The sequence below is a fragment of the Sinocyclocheilus anshuiensis genome, unplaced genomic scaffold (assembly GCF_001515605.1).
Source record: "Sinocyclocheilus anshuiensis isolate Anshui unplaced genomic scaffold, SAMN03320099.WGS_v1.1 scaffold51, whole genome shotgun sequence".
Taxonomy (NCBI): Eukaryota; Metazoa; Chordata; class Actinopteri; order Cypriniformes; family Cyprinidae; genus Sinocyclocheilus; species Sinocyclocheilus anshuiensis.
The window spans coordinates 296,427-312,521 of NW_015548296.1; the positions used below are offsets into that span (position 1 = coordinate 296,427).

The 16,095-nt window shown below is 36.9% G+C and overlaps 1 protein-coding gene across 6 annotated transcripts in view; it reads left to right on the forward strand.

Annotated features, from left to right (window-relative positions):
- Positions 1-16,095, forward strand: part of LOC107655999 (pleckstrin homology domain-containing family A member 6-like) — a 93,991-nt gene that overhangs the window by 45,476 nt on the left and 32,420 nt on the right. For all 6 annotated transcript variants that reach the window (XM_016443628.1, XM_016443632.1, XM_016443629.1 and 3 more), the window contains 5 exons: positions 1,632-1,715; positions 3,828-3,960; positions 4,811-4,921; positions 5,100-5,172; positions 13,104-13,204. In XM_016443628.1, coding sequence (XP_016299114.1) covers positions 1,632-1,715; positions 3,828-3,960; positions 4,811-4,921; positions 5,100-5,172; positions 13,104-13,204 — 502 coding nt within the window. The remainder of the gene's footprint in view (positions 1-1,631; positions 1,716-3,827; positions 3,961-4,810; positions 4,922-5,099; positions 5,173-13,103; positions 13,205-16,095) is intronic.

Below are 16,095 nucleotides of genomic sequence, written 5' to 3' on the forward strand. Positions count from 1 at the left end.
TTGTGTAAATGTAGACATTTAGAACTTTGAAGCAAGTTAGAACAAAAGTTTTAACCCCAGGATAAGCATAGTGTGAAAAGCCTTATAGAGGTCATTGGGTCATTTTAGCTTAGCAATCATATTTGGTTTAAATATGGATTTAACTCTAGCTAGATGATTATTATCATCATGTGAAGCTCACTATATTTCACAGTTATAACATTAAATGCATTATATTTATTGTCTTAATTTGTTTAAATTTACCTTGACTTGAAGACAACAGGGAAAAATAATTGCTAAATTATGCAGATAATAAAATGCAATTAGCCATATACTGTAATTCTGCATCATTAGAGTAGTATAATAAATAGGCTTATAAACTTTTATAAGGAATTTGCTATATAAATTGATGTCGGTGTGCAAGGCCAGCATGGATAGGTTGCATGACATGCTCTCATTCTCAAATATTTTTAGTGCTGTGTTGTGTCACCATTTGCTAATTTGGTACTATTTATATGCTATTATAGTATTTTTTTAATACGTTGAATTAGATTTTCTTAGTGTATTTTCATTTTGGTTTAAGTTTTTGTAATTTTGTTATGTTTTTGTCATTTTTATAATTCGTTTTTAAATATTACTATTTAACTTTGTTTTTATTTCAGTTTTAGTGTTAGTCATTTTTGTACAACATAAGCTTATTTTATTTTCAGTTAGTTCGTTTATAATTTTCCAGCTTCATTTTTATTTCTTTTGTTCATCTCATATTTAAATTGTATTTAATTTCAGCTTTATTTCAATTAACAAAAACAATTTGAATAGTTTAGTTTTAGTTCACATTAACAACACTGCACTAGTCCAAAGCAAAATCTGCTTCCTGAAGCAAAACAAGTCTAAATTTCACTTTACTCTAACTGTAAAATGACTAAAATGATATCTTATGGCCTGGATCTCCTCTAAATGCTAGTTTTGATGTATGTGCATCCATAGATCTCTGGGTAAAACAGGTTAACCAAGCCCTCACAGAGAAACAGAGAAAAAGTATTTGCTTGCTCGCCTCTTGTAAAATCAATAGCCAGGAAAGTGACAGGCAGCAATGAAAACACTTGTAGGATTTACACCCAAGAGACGAGTTACAAGTGTACATCCACAGGGAGTACACACGAGCCGAGGTCAGAGAAATTGTGACAGGAAGTTGAACTCCATGCAGGCTTCAGGTGTTGTATATGGACAAAAGATATGTTTTCTCTGAATACAGAGTCAATATAATAGGTGTATATGAACTCTGACATGTTCTTGTTGATATTTTGCCATTGAGCGCAAAGCTGTCCACACTTAACATGCTCTTTCACGAGGGCTGACAGCCATTAATTTCCACAGCAGTTGTCTCATATGGACTTACAAAGAAAGTGGCCATGTATTGATCGGATCTGATGTTGTAATGCTGAATTATTAATAAAGAAGGGATGTGCCTGCTGTGAAACAGGTTTGAAGCCACTAGAACAAGTCATGGAGCATCTTAAACAAATGGAAAATCAGTTCCAGCTGCTGTTGGCTTGATATTCTACCAGACACCGTTTTTTAAAAAGATTGTTGTGGCTTTATTGAAATGTGTTTGTCAGTGAAATCCTAAGTGGCTTTTATTTTCTTCTCAGTCAAAATGACCCTAACGGAACAGCTGGATACCAGCAAGTGATCCAGACACACCTTGAAGAGAACGGACCTTTGAAACCCTTGCTGTGAGTGATCTTTTGTTTATTCATTTGTAAATATACTGCTAGCTTTATACTGCCTTTGCTAAATCTGTGACATGTTGAATAAGAGCTTATCATAAAAAGCATTTCAGCTTGGATGCATGCTTAATTATTTCTGAAAACAAGCTCACCAAGAATCTTCCTTCAAAATCGACTACAATTATACTCTTAAAAATTAAGGTTCTTTACAGGCATTGATGGTTCCATGAAGAACCTTTAACATCAATGGAAGCTTTTCATTCCACAAAAGGTTCTTTATAGTGGAAAAGGGTTCTTTAGATTATAAAATGTTTTTCACACTAAGAAAAAATGGTTCTTTTAAGAACCGCTGACTGAAAGGTTCTTTGAGAAACCTAAAATGGATCTTCTATGGCATCACTGCAAAAACCTCCTTTATTTTTAAGAGTGTATGCCTTTAGTCCAAAGGGTTCATGAACTGTAATCATTTTAGTCAGGGTATGTGATTTCTTTTTAAACACACTGCAGTGCCATCCCCATTTTTAAGACAAGTGATTTGCAAGTGTAATAAATGAATAGTTCAATTCAGCAGTGACATATTAAACTGATGAAAAGTCACTGAAAGACACAAAAGACGTTTACATTTGTTACAGAAAAATTCTGTTTCTAATAAAAGCTGTCCTTTTGAACTTTATATTCATCAGAAAAATCCTGAAAAAAATCAGTTTCCGCAAAACATTAAGCAGCACAACTGTCTTCAACATTGATTAAAAAAAAAATTCTTGAGCAGCAAATCAGCATATTAGAATGATTTCCGAAAGATCATGTGACTCTGAAGACTGGAGTAATGGCTGCTGAGAATTCAGCATGAAATGTAATTTTATTTGGCCAAGGAATTAGTTTACTTGCTGCTAAAAACGTGGTGTTCGCAGCGGTCACTGTCATTCATGTCGGTGGAAATCATCAACTGACTTCCGTCTCTTTGTTGCTGCAAATGTCAGTGTGAACGCCCATAATGAGACAGTTACCTATCAGACCAGCCCTGTTTTGTCTGCCTTTTTGTATAATAGCCACTATACAGTAATTATACACCTGCGAAAACATAAATAAATACAAACAAACAGCGCTGTCAGGATAAATTACCCTGAAAGCATTTTATTAATTACTCTTGAACTATGTCATATAACGTGCAGGATAAACATGTCAGGATTTCCTTGATTTCCTCTATAAATTTACTAAAACATTCCTCCTGGACAAAGAAAATGCACTTACAGTACTTCTCTCAAGATCCCACTCTCCTCCAGATCGATATAATATTGAGTCGAGAGCCAATAGCACATTAATAAGGGCAATGCCATTAAACCAAGGTGCTTCCAGGATTTCATTTGATTAATTTCCTGATACGACGCAGGAAGCTGCTGTTTTCAGCGATGGCTAAATAAAGAATAGATAATTAGCACAGAGATGTTTCTAGTGTGGGTATCATGTCCTAATGTAGTAATTGTTATTGTCGTGTGCGTGTTCCCACTTTGCGCTAATGATTGTGTGTGTTTTTATGTCCTCATTTGATCTGTGCGATCTTGCTCTGTTCCATATGTGTTTATGTGATGTTCTTTGCTTCAGAGACTCATAATGACTTGCGTATGCTTATAAACGACTGCGGATGGTAGCAAGCTTTCCAAGATGGAAGCTTTAGCCTCTGGGCTTCTCTAGTGGATTGTAAATTAATCTGTCTTGCTGGTCGGTGAATCGAAGGCTGTTGGAGAGGGCCTGGGCGTCCCAGTAAGGAGATCAATATGATTGAGCTGGGAATGCAGGCCTGCATCCACCAACAAACTCTTTCTCTTTCCTTCTCTCTTCGCCACTCCAATCACATTCTTCATGAACCATCGGCCTGTTTTTAAACTGCAACCTCAGGGGTGCGGCCTTGCGACGGTGCCAGTTGGGAATAAAAATAGCTGCGCCCCGAATGCCTGTGTGCTTCCTTCCCATAATCCCTCAGTTTTTCACCAGTTTGAGCTCAGTATATTGGTTTGAAAATTATTTCTCTGCTTTGGTGCGTTGAACGCAGGCAGATGAGAAGTTTGTTACGGTATCAGAAGCTGGGATGGCTCAGTGGCTTTGTTTGTGTGCTCACAGGAGATCTGATTCGGAAATGAACGGCAAGGCGGGTGGCAGGGGGCCCGTGAACAAAGTCAGTGAAGCAAACAGCAATGCCAACAATCTCAGCATTGTTTCTGAGATGCCCCCAGACTCCCAGAACTGCACACGGGTCAGTACAGCTGCTGTAGATGAACTCGTTTCTAGAAATAGACAGTATTTATTATTCATTTTTAATTTTGTTATTACTGTTAGTAGTAGTAGTAGTAGTAGTCACAGTAGTGATAAAACTGTTAATAATAATATAGTTATTAATAATATTTTTATTTCTATTAAATAAACTCCTGTATTCATTAATATTATTTAATGGACCTCAGCTAACATCAACAAACAATGAACAGCTGTATTTTTATAAACTAACTTTTTACAAAATAAATACTGTAATATTTTAATTATTGTATTTAATTTTATTATAATTATTATTGAATCTGAATTTTAAAATAAAATATTTTTCTTGTATATGTTAAAATTATTTAATGGACCTGTATTATTTATTTATTTATTTATTAAATATTTATGTATAATTTATGTTGTACAAATATACATTTTTAAATAAAACTATATTATATTATATTATATTATATTATATTATATTATATTATCTTAAGACTGGTTTTGTGGTCCAGGGTCACATATTATATACCAGATTATATACCTATTTCAAATTTTCTATGTTATCTTTAATATTTTTTTATTTCAGTTTTAGTGATGTTTATACTTCAACTTATTCTTTTTCAGTTAGTTACCAAAGCAACATTTCTAATTTTTAAATTAGAAATAACATCTAACATTTCTAATTTTATTTTGTCAGCTGGATTTTAATTAATAAAAACTAAAACTATTTTAGTTTCTAAAATAGAAACTGTCATCTGTTACCCAGAATGTGTGTGTGTGTGTGTGTGTGTGTGTGTGTTTACTGTTAGTGTTATTATGTAAACACTCCTCCATGACTCTCCCACCAGGGCATGCGCACACCCACACCCAAGCGAGCCGCCATGTTTGGGAAGCGCTCCAACTCCATGCGACGCAACCCCAATGCTGAGGTAGCCCGGCAGGGTTGGCTTCACAAGCAGGTACTATTGCTCATCCTTAAACCTCACCATCATCCACACAAACAAAAACACTCACACAGCCCAAAGCCATAACTCCATAATCCGCACTTAAGCCACTCTCTTTCAGAAACGTCTAGGCACTTAGATGTAGTTTCAAGGCCTTGATTTTTTTTTCTTCTTCTCATTTTCTGTAATGTAGGCAAGCAGTGGTATGAAACAGTGGAACAAGCGCTGGTTCGTGCTGACAGATCGATGTCTTTTCTACTATAAAGGTAGGTTGTTTCTATAGATGCTGGTTTATGCAGAAGTCATGAATTTGATGAAACATTTAGTGAGTACCCCGGAGCTCAAAATTTGTATGATTTTAAAGTATTTTTTCCAAACCAGTTTGTTCTGTAAAACATTTGAATTTACCCAATGGCATTACTTTAGCACACTGGCTGTGTGCTGCCAATAGTGGAGAAGAGAAGTATAAAAGTAGATCTATAATGACAGTCTAGCACAAACACACAACCTCTATGAAGCCCTTAGGAAACTATTATCTGTGCTGTGTCAACGAAAAATGTACCGTGGTGTTATGAAGAACCTTGAGTTAATGCTACAATACTGTTCAAAAGTTTGGGATCAATATACTTTTATTCAGCAAGGACACATTAAATTGATTTAAAGTGACAGTAAAGACATTAGCTATGTTTCCATCCGCCTATTTTTATGCGCATTTTGGAATATCGCATAAAAAAAGATGCGCGTAAATTCTAAAAATGCGCATAAAAAACGTATGCGCACAATTGAGCATTTATTGTTTCATCTGCTTGCTCAAAATTCACTGAAATAGAAAACAGTTATTTTAAATTGTAATAATATTTCACAATATGAATGTTTTTTATAAATAAAAATGCAGCCTTTGTGAGCTTAAAAAATAATTCAAATTTTTGAATGTTAATGTACTATACTGTATATATGAATACTTAGAAAGCACCATGATACAGGCACTGAACCTTTTTTTTTTTTTTTGTAAGGGTTACGTTGCACATCAGTAGTTTATATTTTTATGCTGAGAATAGAGGATTTCATGTTTAGACATGTTTGTTTTGTCATGAACTCGGTGATGTTGTCTTGACAGCCGCACAGGCTGATGAGTTTTACAGTACATAAACCTGAAGCATCCAACTTGTGGTTCCCTTCCACCCGAGGCATAGACAAGACATTAGTAATTACATTTGATTTGCTTTGGGATAATTACATGTTTTTACATGACATTTCAATTTGCATATATATTCAGCTTGTTATTGGAAAAAATTAAATGAAGCGTAGCTGGATTCCTAAGGAGTGTGTAATGTCGGAGATCTAAGAAAATAAATTATGATAAGATTAAAAGTATTTTAAATGTTTACGTAAAATTGTATGTGTTTGAGGTATAGTGTAAGTTCTAATAAACCCTGAAAATGGTAAAAATAGTTCTGTCAGGACCACTATCGTCAATATAACTTACGATTAGCATACATTTTAGGTTGGGGGAATGGTTCTGTTCTGGGCAAACACTCCCTGCCCAACCACGCAGCCTAGCATGGATTGCAGCAGGGAGAGCAGAATACCCCCCCTAGGGTAACAGAACAGAACCAACATCAATGATAAATGTAGCAGATACCATTAATGTTCTACGTGATTAGTTTAACAGCATGATTCAGTGGTCTGATTCAATGATATATTCACTGCCAAGTCCTGACTGGACGAGAGGAGGAGCTGGGGATGGAGGTGGGTGATTAGCACCTGAGTGAAGTGATAGCTGCTGAATAATGACTGAAGGGACCTTATGAAGGGAATTATGATTGGTGTCGTGATCCTATAGGTAGACGTGGATCAGCTGAGTGTCAGCTGATGCGAGCTTGACTAACATGGCCTGCTAGAACTATCGCTACGCTCCATCTCTGTTAACATCATTCAGTTTGTTTAGGTATCCTTGATTTGACATAGCAACATTTGCTCAACCTGTCATGTAAGATTTGGATGGAATTTTCCGCTGTTTATCTGTTTGACTGGCCAATTGAAGACATTTTTATTTTTTGCAATTCAGTTTGGTGCGGAAATGACACACTTCACCTTTAAGTGTGAAGCAAATTAGTAGTGAATTGTTCAAACAATATCCAAACACATCCATCACTTGCTCTCAGAAAGCGGCGTCTGTGATCTGCGTGACGGGAATATATGACCGTCTCCTTTAGACTAGCCGTGAAGGTCAGTCACAGCTCATGCATGGAGATTCATCACCCAGAGGCATTGTGGGATGGAGGAGGGTGTTAAGATAGTTGGTATGCAGCTTCGTCTAGATGTTCCTTCATGTTCTTCTCAATCACAGAAGGGGGGTTTAACCCTTTCAGACCTGGTTTATATTTCAGGGACACCAACATTCTGTCCATGCTTTATTTCTACTCTAAATGCTAAAATATAATGAGCAAACAAAAATATGTTTATGATCATTTTTTACATTTTAGTAATTAACACATTTTATGGATTTTATTTAAATTTTATATATAATTTTGTTTATTTGAAAAGATGCAGGGTCCGTAATGGTTAATGCCATCAGGGAAGGTGAAAATGGTCAGTGCAAGATGTTCAGAATGTTATTGTTAGATATCACCCTACTAATAATTCCCACAGAAGATGAATTCATTGACAAGAATATCAAATGTTCTATTTTGGGTTTGCAAGACACTGAAACACTTCAAACCTCTCTGTCACCCAAGCACCGCCTACGCTCTCGTGGATAAATTTAAACTCCATAGGCAGATAGCATGCTCTCAGAGATGAGACTGGGCATGTCAGCATATGAGAGGTTGCCCCGCAGGTGTGGATGATGCATGTCCAGCACATGTCCTGCAGCCGCAGTCAGTATGTCAACAGCAACACACTAGTTCTTAGTGGATTCCTTTCCACCCTTCTTCTTTCAAGCTTGTTTAGCATGAATTTCTTCCTTCCACACTCTAAAAAATAAATAAACTTTAATAACTAACTTTTAGTATTTTTGTCTTGTTTTCCGGTAAAATCTTTCTTATATGTAATTGGCTTTTATACATTTAAACAAAATTGTAACAGAGCTTGTTTTCAGAGAATATTTCTTGAATTAGGTATATTTTTTTAATTACTGTAGTTTTTTTAAAGCACAAAATCCACAAACCTCACAAATTGTAAAAATGTTGTTTAAAAAAAAATCCACTTTGCCAAATTATGATGCTTTTGCGCTACTTTTGCATGTTTTTTTTAAGCTTGGAGCTTCCTTTTCCAGTCATTGTAATTGCATGGAAAATAATGACAACATTCTTTCTTCTGTTATGTTCCACGTTATGTTCTGTTATGTCTTTGGAAATAAATGAGGATGATTAAATGACAGAATTTAAATGTTTGAGTGAATTCTTCCTTATTCTATAGGTATTATTGAAATTTTGTTCATAAATTTATCTTTGGGAATAATATTTTTAGCACACTCCTATTCCTCTCTTCTTTCTTTCTTTCTTTCTTTCTTTCTTTCTTTCTTTTTGCATATATTTCTCTTGTGTCCCTCGTTACTAAAAAGGAACACTGTACTTTATCTTTGTGTCCTCTTTTCTGTACTGCATTTCCTTAAGTGATTTAACATACACAAACTTTACCATCTGGGAATATCAGTCAGTGATTTATCTTCATATTTGCTGAAGAAGGTGTAACTAGTCTATCATTTAGAAGACTATAAATCAAAACATCAAGTTATGTAATCACAAGTTTTTTTTTTCTTTTTTCGTCTTATGTAATCTTATGACAATACTCTTGTCAGTGATTCATTGTGCATTGTTTAAAAAACAAACAACATTGATGGCACTACTATTCAATCATGGAGTTTTGGTTTTAGATCCACTGACTGTATTTTTGTGTTTATGTGTGTGCACCTGATCATAGTTGACAGTGATACTCTCTGAGGGAATGCAAATATGAGAAACTGTTCTCAGTGTCTCCAAATGTCTCCAAACATGTCAGTCTTCATGTAAGACTCACTCTTCACTTGCTATCGGTGTTGTTTTTAGTGTGTTCTCAGTTTTCAGAGATGGGATTCTTGTTCCTGTGTATCTGTTCTCTTTGCATGCCGTATCAGAAACAAACTTGTTTTGTGAGATTGTGACTGTTAATCACCCATGTAAAAACAATGAAGTTGTCTTGGTTTTTGAGCACCATGCATCATGCCAGTTACAAAGTAACGAAGCATGTGCCCCTTTAGATTATGAGCCAAAATGGATTTTAAATACAGCTTGTTTAAAATGTTAATATGTTGCATGTTTGTTCTTGCCAAAAAGTTTTTGCTTTCCAGTAGAATACAAAAATAGTTTTCAAATTTACCATACAGTGAAAATGCATCATGATCGGCACGTTTTTGTGCAGTTTGCTTGGTTGTTTTGTGCATTTTGCTTGTGTCTCTGTGTATGGGTTTGTTCACCCAACAATGAAAATTCATAATTTACTCACTTATGTCACATGGAACACAAAAGATGATGTTCTCCAAATGATGTTAGTCATTTGGACAACATCAAAACACATGCTCAGTTCCAAAGCCTAGTGAGCTGTCTGTGGAGGGAGCATTTTAAGGGTTTATAGGAGCACTCCTGACATCCTTCACAGAGAAGATTGTCCCAAATGCACTGTGGCACCTAATGAAAAGCAGTAAATCCAAGGTGGCAGACAAAGCAACAGAAAATATTTTTCTATTTCTATCAAAAAATACTATTCTTTTGAAGCTCCTATTCATCAAAAAATGTGTCACTGGTTACACAAAAATATGAATCATCAAAACTGCTTTTGAAAATGATAAGAATTTTTCTGTGCATCAAATCATCATATTAGCATGATTTCTGAAGGATCATGTGACACTGAAGATTGGAGTTATGGCTGCTGAAAATTCAGCTTGACCATAAAAAAAACATTTTAAAATATATTAAAATAGAAAAAAAGGTATTTTAATGTCAAACTCCAAATTCCCTCAATTTCCTGAAAAAAAAAAAAACAATCCAAGATGGTGGATGAGCTGAGATAAATTAATAATTGCGCTGATTATGAATACTTAATGCCCAAATGCATCAAGTATAGTTCAATGTAATTTTTTAATGCTTATTAGTGTCATTGTAACGGGGCTGACGAGACGTGAGACGTGTGGATCCATCTGCAAGCTTTATTAAAGAGACGTGGTAAACAGGCAGGGTCAAACAATGGCAAACAGGTATATAGCGGGCAAAACACAAGAATAGTCCCAGGGCTAGCGTAGGTCACCGATCGGCAGACAGAATCACAGGGGCGAGACGAGAGGGAAAAATCCAGGAAAACAGGCAAAGATCAGAAACCGCGGAAACAGGCAAGGCAAGGCAAAACAAGGAAAACACAGAGACTCGGAAAGGGGTACGGGCTAAACAATACTCAGCCGAGAAAGGTGGTTAGAGTGGGTGTTATATAGTGAGTGAGGTGATTAGAAACAGCTGTGTGCAATGAGTGCAATCAGTGCAGTGTGCAAATCGTGCAAAGAATGATGGGATATGTAGTCCGGGGTGCTATGCAACAGTTTGTGTTGTGCGAGAGTCAATGTAATGGAAAGGGTGACCTCTGGTGGTGAATAAACGGAAGTCCATGGACCGAATTCGTGACAGTCATGTTAGCTTAGCAATGTGCTAAAAACAAACTATTAAAAACGTACTACTTCTTTGCCTATGTAGTGGGCAATGAAATGCATTGGTTTCAATGTATAGAACTTAGAACTATTTATAGAATAGAACTATTCCTGTTTTTAACCTCAATGCTGTTTACATCAGAAAAAGTGCTAACAAGTCAAAGTGATGTACAGGTTTGAGTATCCTAACAAACGTAATGTCATCCCACTTGTATTGTAATACATTTTGCAACTACTGTACACAAAGATCATTGTACATTCAAAAATGTAACTGCATACAGCTGAACAACATTACAATATTAATAGGAGTCACTGTTAGTGGCATAACAAACACACTCCAGGAACACCAGGAAGTTTCTTTCCTTCCTCGATTGAATGGCTCACTGGGATGAGAGGGTCATTTATTTAAAAATCACAATCAGCAACACTCCACGGCTGGCTGTATCCCATACGTCTCCACAGCTGCCCTTGATATCTTGGCGACGGCGTTGTGTTTGGAGGCACAACACCCTACGTCCTCTTATCACCCCGGATCCATCTACCCAACTGTGCTGTGCAAAAGAGTTTGAGAATGTGTGACAGAGCAATTTAATGCCTCAATTGGTATTCTGAACACAGGGAGACGATGAAAAATGGCCCGCTGTTGTCGTCGCTGCAGATATCAGAGGCGTATGCCAAGTACGAGGAAGAGAGGGTAACAGGCAAAAAAAGAAACTTCGATGAAATGATTGTTAAATGTGAAAATAGATTCTGGGTTATGATTAGCAGTGTATGTTGACATAAATAAGTTTCTCAGTAGCAGATCTAGTTTCCCTCTGCAACCAGTCTTAGGGTGCAGTCACATTAATGAAATCGTAGCGAAATTTTGCCAACTTGAACCCGTTACGAAATCTGCAAGATCGTGGGGATTCCTATTAAAATGACTGGAATATAAAATAATTACATTATAAAATAAGATTCTTCTGTGTGTTGTTTAGAATCGCCTCAGCTTTTGTATTGACATGTACCTGTTATTATGGAGTGAGTGATTGTGAGTGTGATTGATTTGTCAGCCCGTATTTTGTGCAACAGTTCTTCTGTAAAATGACCCATTGAAGAAAATATGTAAAAGCTTGGGCACGGTTCAGATTGAGTAAGAAAAAAATCAGTATTTTTACCTTGTTTTCCAGTGAAGACAATCCCTTAACAGATTACTTAAAACAAATAAATTAAAAAAATATTGAGGAAAAGATTTGCATATGTCTTTAAGAATGTTTCTGGTTTATTATTATTATTTTTAAAATATTATGCTGAAAACAAGAGAAAACATCATGCCAACAGGGTATGTAAAAATAAATAAATAAAGTTAATTCTAGATGTATTTCCAAAAGCATGTCTAATCATCTTATGCAGTTTTACTTGTCAGGTGAATTTATCTTCTTTTAAAAGTGTTTTTACATTTTTACTGGAAATTAAGATGAAAATGCTACATTGTAGCAGTATCGAGGACGATTAAGCGTAGTAAGATTAGATTTTATGCAGACAGCTAGTCTGTAACCACATTTCAAAGATTGGGTGGCTAACCATAATAAATTAAGAATCAGCCATTTAAAACATATCTTTCGACCACAAATCTGAATATTGGGAGCGACATTCCTTGTCAATGTCTGTACTGATTACAGCCATGACAGACAGGTTTAGATGTGCTTTTTATTACCTTCCTTTATGCAATGTTCAGTTCGTTGTGTTTTCAAGCATATTTTGTTGTGGCGAAAATAGAAATAGGTTTCCATGTCAATGAATGTTTCTTATACAGGATTGTTTTTGCCTAGGCTTTTGTTGACAGAATAATAGGCTCTGATTGGTTGTTCAGTGCAGGTACAGCTGGTCGAGAGCCAGAATTCCTGCAGCACTGAGTCACTGAGGGATGATGGCTATCTTTTCTCTCTCTCTCTCTCTCTCTCTCGCTCTACCCACTTCTATACAGTACAAACACAACCTGCTCCACCCCTCCTTTCCCTCCACCCCTCCCTGTCTCTCATTTACACACACAGAGCGCTGTCAGAACACATGCGCGGGTGGGTTCACTGCATTTCCCCGGCAGCAGCTCTCAGTACAGGAGATCGAGAACGTGAATGCTGGATCTCCGTTGCCCTCCTTGCTTCTGCTCATGCTGAAAATTTAACGATGTACTCCATTATTTAACCAGCCCGAGCGCTTCTCTCCTAGGCTGCGTGCTGCTGCTCGCTTCAGTGTCATTAGCGTTACGCTGAGATAAAAATGGATATCTATTATGGGATTCACCTGCAGTTTACCTGCTTTTCCATTACCACTGCCTGTCATCACCAGTGTAGCGGCACACAACAGGAAGTTGGACTTTTCTGATTTGGGACGGAATTATCACCTCATTTTATAATCAGCGTTTTGAAATCTAGGTTGGAATACAAATGCTTTTTATTTGTATTTTTTGTTGTATTTTATTTTTACTTTAGTATTAATGCTTATTTCTTTTGCTTTTTCAATGTTTTTTTTTATTCCATTCAGACGAGAAGGAAGAAGTAGTGTTGGGCAGCCTTCCTCTTCTCAGCTTCAAGATTGGAGCACTCCAGGCATCGGATAACATCAGCCGCAAGTTTGCGTTGAAGGTTGGTGATCTCTGTGCATTTTTAGCAACTGTTTTGAATGCTGTTGGGACAAGGAATGGGAGGGGTGACAGGTAAACATGGTATTCTGTGTCAGTGTAGGTCATGTGATCATAGGAAACTTTAAACTGTCTGAATTAATCATGATTCAATGACCGTGTATCTGTTTTTAGTCAAAACCACTGAATCTGTATTTACCCTCACCCACACATGCAGTGGACTTTGCATCTTTGCATGCGTTCCCGAGTGTGTTTGCACACTATGTGCCAGAAGGACAAACATAATGTCAGATTATATTTTCATCAGGATCCGAGGAAAGCTGAGTTTGAGTACATAGACCTTTCGAGCAAGTATATATGAGAGGTCACTGTATGCTGTGATTTCTGAGTAGATACACCCCTGGTTGTGCACTGAGAGAACGTTGTTGTGGTGAGTTATCATAATTTAGAAAATGAGATTATGATTAGTCTGTTTGTGAGGCTCTATTAGATTAGACAGGGTGCATGCTGGGTAGCATCTGAGGATGTGTTTTGAGCTGTGTTTATAGTTAAAACATACGGCTATACTGTAGGTGTGCTCGTTCCACTTGTGGAGAATGTGAGTCCGTTATGTGTTTGGTAACTGTGTTTATGTCTCTTTCCTCTGGCTCTGTGGGGCCCCTAAGGGCTGGGCTGGAGATGCTCAAGAATCTGATGTCATGTCTCTGCAGGTTCTTGTTAAAACTGCTTTTTTATGGCACCTGGCTTTTAAACTGACCAATATGAAAGAAGTATGCACAGCTGAGGACACGTTGATGACCTTTGACACTACCTTTAAAAAACAACAGGAGGAATAAGCCTTGCTTCTGTCAGAACTGTGATTTAAGCTTTCCGAATATTTTGTTATTTAGGTTATTCTTTATGCATAAAATATTACTTAGAATGTACTTATTTGCAATTTGTTTATATTTAGAATATTTAAGATATTCATTTTGAATATTCAGGTGTACTCATATATACATTTTGGAATTTACTATTTTGTATAGAATAATAGGCTCTGATTGGTTGTTCAGTGCAGGTACAGCTGGTCGAGAGCCAGAATTCCTGCAGCACTGAGTCACTGAGGGATGATGGCTATCTTTTCTCTCTCTCTCTCTCTCTCTCTCGCTCTACCCACTTCTATACAGTACAAACACAACCTGCTCCACCCCTCCTTTCCCTCCACCCCTCCCTGTCTCTCATTTACACACACAGAGCGCTGTCAGAACACATGCGCGGGTGGGTTCACTGCATTTCCCCGGCAGCAGCTCTCAGTACAGGAGATCGAGAACGTGAATGCTGGATCTCCGTTGCCCTCCTTGCTTCTGCTCATGCTGAAAATTTAACGATGTACTCCATTATTTAACCAGCCCGAGCGCTTCTCTCCTAGGCTGCGTGCTGCTGCTCGCTTCAGTGTCATTAGCGTTACGCTGAGATAAAAATGGATATCTATTATGGGATTCACCTGCAGTTTACCTGCTTTTCCATTACCACTGCCTGTCATCACCAGTGTAGCGGCACACAACAGGAAGTTGGACTTTTCTGATTTGGGACGGAATTATCACCTCATTTTATAATCAGCGTTTTGAAATCTAGGTTGGAATACAAATGCTTTTTATTTGTATTTTTTGTTGTATTTTATTTTTACTTTAGTATTAATGCTTATTTCTTTTGCTTTTTCAATGTTTTTTTTTATTCCATTCAGACGAGAAGGAAGAAGTAGTGTTGGGCAGCCTTCCTCTTCTCAGCTTCAAGATTGGAGCACTCCAGGCATCGGATAACATCAGCCGCAAGTTTGCGTTGAAGGTTGGTGATCTCTGTGCATTTTTAGCAACTGTTTTGAATGCTGTTGGGACAAGGAATGGGAGGGGTGACAGGTAAACATGGTATTCTGTGTCAGTGTAGGTCATGTGATCATAGGAAACTTTAAACTGTCTGAATTAATCATGATTCAATGACCGTGTATCTGTTTTTAGTCAAAACCACTGAATCTGTATTTACCCTCACCCACACATGCAGTGGACTTTGCATCTTTGCATGCGTTCCCGAGTGTGTTTGCACACTATGTGCCAGAAGGACAAACATAATGTCAGATTATATTTTCATCAGGATCCGAGGAAAGCTGAGTTTGAGTACATAGACCTTTCGAGCAAGTATATATGAGAGGTCACTGTATGCTGTGATTTCTGAGTAGATACACCCCTGGTTGTGCACTGAGAGAACGTTGTTGTGGTGAGTTATCATAATTTAGAAAATGAGATTATGATTAGTCTGTTTGTGAGGCTCTATTAGATTAGACAGGGTGCATGCTGGGTAGCATCTGAGGATGTGTTTTGAGCTGTGTTTATAGTTAAAACATACGGCTATACTGTAGGTGTGCTCGTTCCACTTGTGGAGAATGTGAGTCCGTTATGTGTTTGGTAACTGTGTTTATGTCTCTTGCCTCCGGCTCCGCGGGGCCCCTAAGGGCTGGGCTGGAGATGCTCAAGAATCTGATGTCATGTCTCTGCAGGTTCTTGTTAAAACTGCTTTTTTATGGCACCTGGCTTTTAAACTGACCAATATGAAAGAAGTATGCACAGCTGAGGACACGTTGATGACCTTTGACACTACCTTTAAAAAACAACAGGAGGAATAAGCCTTGCTTCTGTCAGAACTGTGATTTAAGCTTTCCGAATATTTTGTTATTTAGGTTATTCTTTATGCATAAAATATTACTTAGAATGTACTTATTTGCAATTTGTTTATATTTAGAATATTTAAGATATTCATTTTGAATATTCAGGTGTACTCATATATACATTTTGGAATTTACTATTTTGTATTTTATATATACTTTTTAAATATATTTATATTTTAGACATATATATATATATA